At 37.6% G+C, this 10,988-nt stretch overlaps 1 protein-coding gene across 1 annotated transcript in view; it reads right to left on the bottom strand.

Moving 5' to 3' along the window:
• The window catches only part of ADAMTSL1 (ADAMTS like 1), a gene marked incomplete at both ends in the record, with an annotated part of 432,351 nt that overhangs the window by 106,512 nt on the left and 314,851 nt on the right, over positions 1-10,988 (bottom strand). Inside the window, one exon of the mRNA XM_080637755.1 lies at positions 9,538-9,695. Coding sequence (XP_080493881.1) covers positions 9,538-9,695 — 158 coding nt within the window. The remainder of the gene's footprint in view (positions 1-9,537; positions 9,696-10,988) is intronic.

The raw sequence follows: 10,988 nt of genomic DNA, 5'->3' as shown, positions 1-10,988 counted from the left end.
AAGCCATTCAGGGAGGTCTCTGATCTGAATGTGCAGAAAAATATTCACTGGGAATTCTGCTCTTACTCTTTGATTTTCAAGTATCATCAGTGATTCTTAAACTCAGAAGATCTACTCAGCAGTATGGTCTTCAGTGAATCATGAAGAACAGAACAAGAGCTCACACAGAGCCTACTATAAAAGGAAGAGGAGGAAAAAGCATTCACATTAAAAAAAAAAAAACAAACCAGTAAAAATAAAATCAGGAGGACAGAAGAGTTTCTCTCCCTGCAGACTATTCCTGCATGTCTGCAGAATTATCTGCCTGTTTTGACACAGAGAAAAGACAGATGTGCATCTTTTCCAGCCTGAAATCACACATGCAGCCATGATAACAACATAGGTGGGAAAGAATTACAATGAGCTACCGCCATGAGCTAAAATGGCACAAAACAAGCAAACGAAAGAAGCAGACACAGTTTCATTTATTTTTTTAAAGAGTACTGTAAGCAGAAGAGGAACAATATATAGTGACTCCACACAGCAAAAATTTCTTTTTGATTTTGTTTGACAGTTTGTTAAAGCTAAGATCTTGATCCAGGAGAAAATATTAATGGCTGCTTGAGCCTTGCAAAACTCAAAGTGAGACTTGATAGCTAAATGCTTTAAGAACTATCCTGGATTTGCTGAACAGGGCCAACTTCCAGACACTGAAATACTCCCTGCTCTGGAGTATGGTGAAATTTTTTACCCTTGCAGCATTTCCAGTACCCTGGTAGCTATGAGAAATGCCAGAGCTATAAAAAGAGATGGTCAATGCTTGAAAATCTTTACTTAGTCCTCTAACTAACAGCGATTTTTAGCAGTCATTTTTGTCACTGATTCAGAAAAAGTGACAACTGTTCATTGTGCTTGCAAATAAAATCCTATCTAAATTTACAATATCAGACAGCAGATGTACTACAGACTCGCAGAGCACTCAGCCCTGCAGTGTGCATTGCAACCTCCTAGAGAGTATCCTTGAATTCCTTTAGGTTTCAGGGGAGTCTGGAGTATTCCAAACATCAGAGCAGCCCTCACCATTTGGTAAGACCCAAGAGGATACCACCAGTCTTATAAAGACTTGATTAAAATTAGAATCCTCAGACTATCCACCAAAAATTAACTGTCTATCCTCCAGTCACTATAAAATCTTTCTTCCTTGTAGAAAGACCTCGGGGGAAAAAAAAATATATATATATATATATAAAAAATCATCTCTTGTACCCTGCCTTTTAAAATTGATTTTGTAAATTGCTGTCTGGGATGGTGCAACAGAGGCACAAGCTATTGCTCAGGTGAAGTGTGGGATTGATAAAATGCAGCATTGATTTGGGGGATATCTACAGAATTTTGAATGAAAACAGCAGACTCATAATTCGAACATGATAGCAGCATAAACTTTTTGAATTATTCTGATCTGTCAGACCTGTCAGACTGCAATATATGACTTTGCTTTTGTATTATGTTGTTTTTCCTATAGCCCCAAAATTTGATTAGTTCACATAAAACCAACCAAACAAGCAAAATCCTCCAAAGCCCAACCCTTTCATGCTTGATTTTGGCAGCAGTTGTGAATTTTAACGAGCAGTGATAACCAAGCAGTCATCAATGTTAATTGTAGGGTTAAGCCATAAAAATGTATTCAATGAGATGTTCTCATCTTATGAAATTGTGTGTGTTGGAGGAGGAGGAAAGACCACTTCTTTCTTGTGTGTGTCCCAGACTAGGGTTAGGGAAAGGGAATTATTATTGCATACCATCTTTTGTCTTGCAAACTTTGATCTGGTATATTATGATTTAGCTCCATGCCACCATGCTTATTAAAAATGTTATAATGGATTTTTCCATGTTATTAGTACAAATGATTCCTGCAAGTGCCAAATCCCAAATCATCAGGTTGGATTTATTAATGAGTAGTTCAGTGTTGAAATCTTCTAAATGACATAAAAATAAACTGGGGATGAGATGGGACCTTGAACAACCTGGTCTAGTGTGTGGTGTCCCTGCCCATGGTAAGGGTTTGGAACTAAATGATCTTAAGGTCCTTTCCAAACCAAGCCAATCTATGATTCTGTGATTCTAAAAAGGCAACGTTTGCCACAAAATTCATTAACAAATTCATAACAGAAATATGTGTTAAAATGATGAATGCTGAACAAGCCGGCACCAAAGTTTCATAGTACTTAAAACTGATTTCTGAATTAGATAGACTCCGGGAATTCATACGTGATGCTAGAAAAATGTTGCAGAAAAATAAAAGGTCAAAAAGAACAATTTGTCAGAGCAATAAAAAAAAAAACCCAGACAAGCCACATATCTACGAAACTGTGTCTATTGCCTCAAATTAAAACCTGTCAGGAGACTAAAGATCAGCAATATTCTAAAGAAGTATGTAAGAATAATGGTAATACATCTCCACATCCAAACAGAATTTACCCAGTAGTTTCAAAATGAAGAGCACAGGAATGCAAATCATGTGTGAACACATTTGGCCTATTTTTCAAACCACAGGAAAATAGAAAATTTTTTAGACATTTAGCTTTTATTTTTCCTTCAAGTTTTTTAGAAGGGATGCACACAACTGCAGACCAATAATCTTTACGTCTGTTATGGGGTCAGTAGATAAAATGAAAATGAACAGAACACAAAGTTGGGTGCTTGAGAAGGGCTATGCTTTCTGAGCATTGTAGCTTGCTTTGATGAAGATTCATGAGGGATACTGATAAAGGTAACTTAGGTATCATTCTTCTTTTAAGTCCCTTACCAAAGGTCCTAGACAAAATTCACATGAGTTAAGATCTTCTTATGGACAAATGACTAGGTAACAGAGAATGGTCCTATAACCTATTCCTGGAATGGATGAAGAACATGTGGAATACCTAAGGGATGTTTGGCAGGGCAAGAGCTGTTAGCCAGATCCCCAGAGGAACAGAATAAAGGGTCAACCATGAGCTGACCAAGTTTGCTAAAGGGAAAAATTATGAATGATAACTAAAAATTAAATTGCCTCTGAAAGCACTTGAAGCTTTGGCAGATTACATTCAAGTGAATTAATGCCTGTGGGACAAAATAATTAATTTTATATGCTAGTTACACATGAAAATGTCCTCCACATTTGCTACCAGCATTCAGAATGGTAGTAGGGTTGTTATAGGCATTCCTTTGAAAGTATCAGCTCAGTGTGCAGCAACAGTTAAAAAAATTAATGGAATATTACAGAGAAGAATAAAAAAGGAGAGAACATAACACAGCCAAGGAGAATACATTTGTGTGCTGATCATTATGTGTACTTCACTGTTTTTCAACATATATATTTATATATAATGTAATTATTCTATTTATATTAAATAAATATTAAATAATCTAATTACATTTAATTAAACTGTACATTTATAGAAAATGGATATTTTCAAAATATACATTTATATATTTAAATGTTAGTCACAAATTACATATTTATGTATGTTATAAAAATTGTGAATATATAAGCACAATGGAAATAGAAAAAGGACAGAGAAGTGAAATAAGGGTAAACCTTGCATGGACCATCTATGATAAAAGTAAAGATTAGATAAAGTAGGACACTAGCAAAGAGCTAATGATGAGGTCAGAGATCTCAAATACAGAAGTAATGGGGAGAAGGGGCAATAATTTCCTGTTTCTCAGAAGGAATCAATAAAAATAAGGCACCAATGGTTTAAAAATGAGATGTATTCCTTATTTCACAAAGTGCATAGCTCATTGTGGAACTCATCCCATGAGCTAAATGTTGACAGAAGGGCAAATATAGCACAAAATGGACCTACAGAAAACCCTGCAGACTGGCTCATTTGAGTCATTAGACAGAAAAGTACAAACGCAACATGAGAATAAAGAAGGAGAGTCCACAAACAGAGCATAACCTTAACCTGTTTCTTGCACTCCTCCTTTCAGTATCTGAAATCAGTTCCTCTCTGCAGCAGAAACCTGAGTGAAGAAGACTTCTTGCTTGACCTAATACAGCGGTTCTGATGTATTTATGACAGAATCACAGAATAGTTTGAGTTGGAAGGGACCTTCAAAGGTCATCTGGTCCACATCCCCTGCAATAAGCCAGGAAATATCTAACCTATATTCAATTTGAAGGAGTGATTTTAATTTATTTTTTAATACAAGGTAGAAAATAGGGAGAAAGCAAACTTTTTTTTATATATTTTAACAGAGATGCAAAGCAGATATAATATTAACTCACAGTGAAACACCTGACAAATAACAGACCTAACAGAGAAGGAAAATCTAAATAATGCATTTGAACTAGTATTCACGCAAACAAGCAAATTAAATTAGGTATGATCTCACTGCAAAGGCTCAAATTATTAAACTGACTGGAGGACAGCATTTATAGATGAAACACATTGATTAGGAGAATGATCATGTTCTAAGAACTACTAATTGAAATTCTCATGAGGCCACACTTGGAGTACTGTTTGCAGTTCTGGTGTCTTCAATATAGGAAGGACATGGAGCTGTTGGAACAAGTCCAAAGGAGGGCCACCAGGATCATCAGAGGGCTGGAGCACCTCCTGTATGAAGATAGGCTGAGAAAGATGGGGCTGTTCAGCCTGGAGAAGAGAAGGCTGAGTGGACACCTCAGAGCAGCTTCCAGTATCTGAAGGGGGCCTATAAGGATGCTGGCTGTAATGACAGGACAAGGGGTAATGGGATCAAACTTTTTGATTGGATATAAGGAGGAAGTTCTTTACTGTGAGGGTCGTGAGGCACTGGAACAGGTTGCCCAAAGAAGTGGTAAATGCTCCATCCCTGGCAGTGTTCAAGGCCAGGTTGGACAGGGCCTTGGGTGACATGGTCTAGTGTGTGTGTCCCTGCCCATGGCAGGGGGGTTGGAACTAGATGACCTTAAGGTCCTTTCCAACCCTAGCTATTCTATGATTCTAAATAATTTATATTGAATAGAAAAAAAAAAAAGTAGATATGAAATAGAATCTTTACATTGTTTTCAAAAAGACTACTACATGGCCCTCTATAAATTTTACTACACTTGCCAAGAAAATTGGTAGAATTTTTCTGAACTTGTCACAAGATCTAGTCAAGATAAATAACAATTAGCTCTCTTTTCAGGTTGGTTATTACTTGTGAGCTTGACCTAGACGCTATTACAACAGTTATATAGTTTTTGCAAATCAGGAAATCAGAATAGGTGATTTCTATGACTACTGCAAAAACAAAGTATTGGATGCAAACACAGGTTGATAAAAGCTAGTGACACAGACCATGTCACAGAAGTGCTTCCAGCTAAGTCCAATATGCACTCTACAGGCATGACCTCAGGAAGACACATATCTCAAGAACTAGTATTGTTTTACGATGAAAGAACTATATTGCAATAGTCTCCTAGATTAAACAAAGTGTTTTTGTCATTTGATCTTGATAACACAAAAATTGACTCAGTCACAACTAAACTTTTCTGTGTACTCAGCCTTAATTCTAGCGCATCTGCTTCTGGAGCCCCATCTAAACCCTGATCTGCCAGTACTTCCAAGATTAGATCCTTCACAATTTCCTGCCTGACCTGCAGCCTTCTCCCAAACACAAGGCATAACCTTCTCTGGAAACCGTTGCCAATATCAGAAGTAAATTACAAAGAAGACCCATATTGTCATCACTCCCAATCCTCATATGGTAATCTCTCGAAAATTCAACAGTGAGCCAGCCATGAACAGTAGGCCCTTGCTGCTAGAGACGATTTGCATCTCTTGGCTTCTGCCCTGAGTATTGAAATAATTTCTCATTTTAGTCCACAAGGTAAATCACTGTATGGTCCTTGTTCAGAAGTGATTATTTAATCCAATCCTGGCCCCAGTCTGACATGGCCCATGAACCTCTCTGCCAACTGGCTGCCTGTACATGTATTATCTCTTGCTTGTCCTTGCAAATCTCAGGATGTTTAGTCCCAACCTTATTTTCTTTTGTTAACCTGCACTCTAATCAAATGCATCTCTCTTGCCAGCAGTTCCTGCCAGTGCTAGATCACAACAGAGATAAGAATTGTCTGGCTTACTCCAGAGCACTGCATAACTCAGCATACATTTTTGAGGTCTATTTTATGACTTTTTGGACAACTGGTGGTCAAAATCCTAATCTGAGCAGTAACTGTTCATGGGAACCCAGTTTGCACCATTTCTAAATCAGCCAGCAGTACTCCCAGACACCAGCACGAAAAAAAATAACCGAACAGTCTCTTCTGGCAGCAGCCCTTAACCAAAGCTTGTCAGCCCTAGCAGTACAAAAGACAGTATCAATACAAATCCAATCCTAATTCAAATACCTCTTACAGCTTCCAGAGAAACATTTATCCAATCCAACCCTATACATCCTTGATGCAAAGCTATTGGCCCATGCAGGTCCTATGAACAAACCTTCATCATGATACAAGGGATTGAAAATCAACATAAACCTAATTTAGTCTAGTCTGTATCTATGCCAACAGTGGCTTTTCCTCCAAACCAGCCCGAAGTCTGTTCAACGCCCTTTTCTAGACCTTCCCTTAAATCCACTTGTCTTTGCTGACTCACACCTCAGCCACAGGCCTAGGGCCCTAGCTACGCAAAAAGCACAGCATGTAAAGCAAAACCTAACAGGCTGTGCTTTGTCAGCCCTAACCCTTCCGTGGCAACTCCTACCAACTATTTTAGTAAGCCTGTTAACTCAAGTCATTCATATTTGCAGGGCTAATCGCTTTAAATAGTCAACCAGTGTTGACTGTTAGCATTACATCATCCAGTATAGACCCAGCTGACAGTATTGATTCATCCTGCTTGGAGGAGTGCAAATGTATGCAATGAAACAATTACTCAAGGTTTCTCTATGTTGTGTCTGAAATGGAAATTATCGACAGAAGAGACCTTTTAGCACAGGCAGGTGAATATGTGACCTTGGCAACACAGCAGATCAGTGGCAGCTCTGCCAATGAACAACAAGGCCCCCTGTGTGATATTACTGCCCTGTTCTCTAAAGCACAGTGTCAGCCAGAAAGATTTCCAAGTGAAACTGACCTTCATTTCACCAGGATTTTATCAAACATAACATTTTTTTTCTGTTAGAAACAAGGTGTTTCTATGTACATGAATCTGAATTTTGTATTAAAACCTCAAACTAGGGAAATACTTAGGATTTAGGAACAAATTTCAAGTGGAATTTAAGTTTGCTGGGTATTCTGCCTTTCAAACATTAAAAGTTTATAATGGGGATATATAATTGTCAAACTATGAATATAAAAACTCCAGTTCTTCTTCTGAGATAACATCTTTATTTTTTTGAATGAGAGCTGTTTTACTGATTTTTTTTTCATTTACATATTTTGTGAAAAGATTGCCAAGAGTTTAGCACACGAGGAATGTACCACTGATTATTACAAAGTCAAGAAATATAGCAATTATACAACTCAGCTCATATTGAAACAGCATGAGGTTTCTTAGTGCAATTTTAAGGCACTCCATGTCACCAAAAAAGAAACTCAAATGTCAAGTCCCAAATGGATTTTCTACTTCTGAATTATATCCAGGTGTCTAACTTGACATCTCTGAATAAGAGCATTCAGAGTTAATTGAAAATCATTGTAGCAGTCATTTTGGAGATAATGATCCTAAAATTAGGATTTTGCTACACCTAAATGTTCATTTATATCTGTTTGCATAAAAACTACCTTGTTCCAGGAAATTAAATCTGGATAACCAGAAAGATCCCACTCCATAAGGAAAACTTGCTAATACCACAGAAAAGCCTTTAATTTAAATTTTTAAAGAAAAGTACTTTACCTTCACAAGCTGAAGGCTACAGTAAGGATGGAAAGCAGTTGACAAGCCTGACATAACAGAGATATGCATGCATTTTGGTTTTCCTGTATTAGTCTTTTTTGTATGTACACTTCTATATCCAAAAAAATCTAACAAATAAAATATTCAGAAGCTAAAAAATTTTGTTAAAAAAAAAACCCTAAGTAGCTTAGAATATCTTTGTTGCATGCTAGTCTGACTTTCAAAAGTGCAAGCACATAACAGAACTAGTAAAATAGTTTACTCTCCACTCAGCTGTGACTGTTCCACCTGTGCCTAATCCAGCCTGCTCTCTCATATTGGCCATGCAGTCATCATACAAGTAGGGTACTGCCTTTAGTTTAACCAGTAGTTCTTACCTTGCTAGATAGAGAAGGAAATGCAAGGACCAAGTGATAAAGGTTTTTCCCTGTCATAAAAGATAACAGTAGAAATAACAGGAACACAGCCCAACCCTGCTGTTACCATTTTCAGAGCCATTGGTATACATGACCATCTGTCCCCAACAGGTATGTTCTAATGAACCAGGCTACCTTGCATTAATAGGCAGCACAAATAATATAAAGTGAGCAATTCCGATTATATCGCACTGACGTACATCATCTGTAATATAGGTAAAAGCGGTTTAGGCACTTTGAATTGACCAGCATCTGTTTTATTTAGGCATTTTCATTCTGACCTTCAAAGAGAAGGGAATGCATTCTTCAGGCCAGGCTTTTCCCTGTAAACCAGTCCTGATAATGTCTGCTTGCATTTTGTTCTGCTAACTTACCAAGATGGGTAAGCGACAGTCTATAGGGCTCTGCTACTTCCCAAGCTAACCCATTCCAGCCCAGCCCAGCTTAACCCAATCCGATCATGTATTGCATTTTCCAGTTTACTGTTCAAACTTCTAGCTGCCATCAGCTCTAGGTTAAACCAAATGTCATCTACCTCTGGGGCCCACAGTGAAAAATGTATGTAGTCCTGGAAATGATGCAGGTTTTACAGTTTTACAGCTGAAATCCTTCAAGTTCCTTGGATCTACTGGAAAAGGATTTGTTTTATTGTAATTCCCAAATGTTCCATTTTGTATGTGTGTTTTCCCACAGAATGTGTGTATTGCTTCCAGCAATGTGTTTTATATTACCTGGAAGAACAGAAATGCTTTAATGGGAGGAAACAATTTTATTCTTATTGCCAGCGCAACACAAAGCAGAACTTCAAAATGACACCATGACTTCCCAACCAAAGTCATTTCATTTATTTTTGAGCTTGGGGACCTCATTCTCCACTCCCTTACAGTCTTCTGTGCAATAACGCTAGTATAAACCCCAGAAATTATGGGACAAAGACACGTACTTTCTTTCTTTTTACTTGTCACAGATGAAGCAAGCTGCATGTCCCTGATTTATATGTACCTCAGTAGCACATACAGAAAGTATCTGCCTTTTCTTGTAATGAGTTCATCTTTCCTCTTTAGGGCACACATTGGACATGCCTTTCTTGGCATAAACTCAGTCTTTTTTCCCAAGGAGTGTTATCAGACATTTAGCTATAAAGAATTTCACATAAAGTTCAAGAGCTAGGCTTTCTGGTAAATGTCTACTAGAAAATGAAGGTCTAGGAAAATCTCTTTAATCATTCTACTACATCTTGGTTTACTTTTTGTTGCTGTAAGTGGTAAATGATCAATGACCCTTACCTTGATAGTGAAGTCTGCAGTGAGAGGCCCAGGTATTCTTAATATCTCCTTGTCAGGTAACTTCTGGAAGTTGATGCTAGAATTCTCCACGAGGAAGGAGCCTGTGGAGCTGAGGTTATTTTCACTCTTCACACCTTGGAGAGTCTTGGTTTCCAAATCTGACAAATGCAAACAAATTAACTGGAAACTAGAGCATTATAATTTGTAGTAAGAGCAGAAAAAAGCCCCAGCACGAAACAGGAGTGGTAAAGATTTGCCTCCTAAATTAGTGATAATGCGACTTTTTTGTTCTTTTCTACAGTTCATTCACATTCCTATACTTTCATGTTCATTATTTCTTCTCCATCTGCTTTTTGGCTTTGTTCAACCCTTAGTTTCTAGATCCACGTTCACATTCTCACCAATAGGTCATGTTTTTACTTTCTTCCAGACATATTAATCCATTCCTAGTTAAGCATATTTGTGGTTATTTAACTCACTCTTAGTAAGTCACTCTCCTATGAGGAGCATGGCTCAGACCTTCACCCATGAGTGCTGGCTTTGTTAAATTGCTGTTCCCTCTTTTAGTTCAAAGGTCAGTCACTAACCACGTGTTGCTGTGGTAGACAATTAACTGAAAGCAAGACAGCCAGGAAAGAAAATCAGTATGACTGCAATCCTTTCCTCCTCTCCAGAAGTAGTCTGATCCATTCCAGCAGAATAGGGAGTGCTGAACTCTCCTGAACTCTCCTCTGCATCTCTCTGCATCCACAGATCCCCCAAACTGGGCATTAATTAAGATACTGCTTTGCTGCAGTTACTTTTGATTGCTAAATCATAAAAAACATATTAAATAATTAATTAAATAGAAATAAACAGTTGGAAAATAGATCTGTTCCATCACCTAGCCAACCTCTCCACCAACTCCAAATTATGTTATACAGCATGTTCACCAGTGACCAGTTTCTGGTAGTTATTTCAAAATGACAACACATTTCATCATGAAGGATTGCAAAACTAATGCTTTCACATGTATCTGTAAAATTACGCGTAAAATCTCCCACGCAGAGAGGAAGCTAAGGCAAAATCTTAATTAGATGTGGACATATTATTAATCTGTGATGGAATAATAGTTTCAGAGACAGTAAGTGGGAAAAATGTTTTTATTAGCATGTATGAAGTTAATTAGGGGGAAAAAGATAGTTGTAGTAATGAGACTGTTTTTTAGGGTGGCTTATGGGAATTATTTCATGAAGGAAGTTGCTGAGGCAGTACACTAAGAATTTGCTCCATATTAATGAATTCTTTCATTTTCAGTGAGACTAGTCTCCTCCTTTATGATGCACTTGGCCATATATTTATTTCTAGACAAGACTGCATGCATCAGGGATAAAGACGGTTTTAAGACTTGCCTATATACAATCGGCCTCCTGTTAACCTCTCCCACAATCAAAGTTCATAGGGCAAAATAC

Source organism: Psittacula echo, assembly GCF_963264785.1.
Source record: "Psittacula echo genome assembly, chromosome: Z".
Classification (NCBI taxonomy): Eukaryota; Metazoa; Chordata; class Aves; order Psittaciformes; family Psittacidae; genus Psittacula; species Psittacula echo.
Note: the sequence above shows the minus strand (reverse complement) of the source record. Positions and strands in the feature narration are given on the sequence as shown.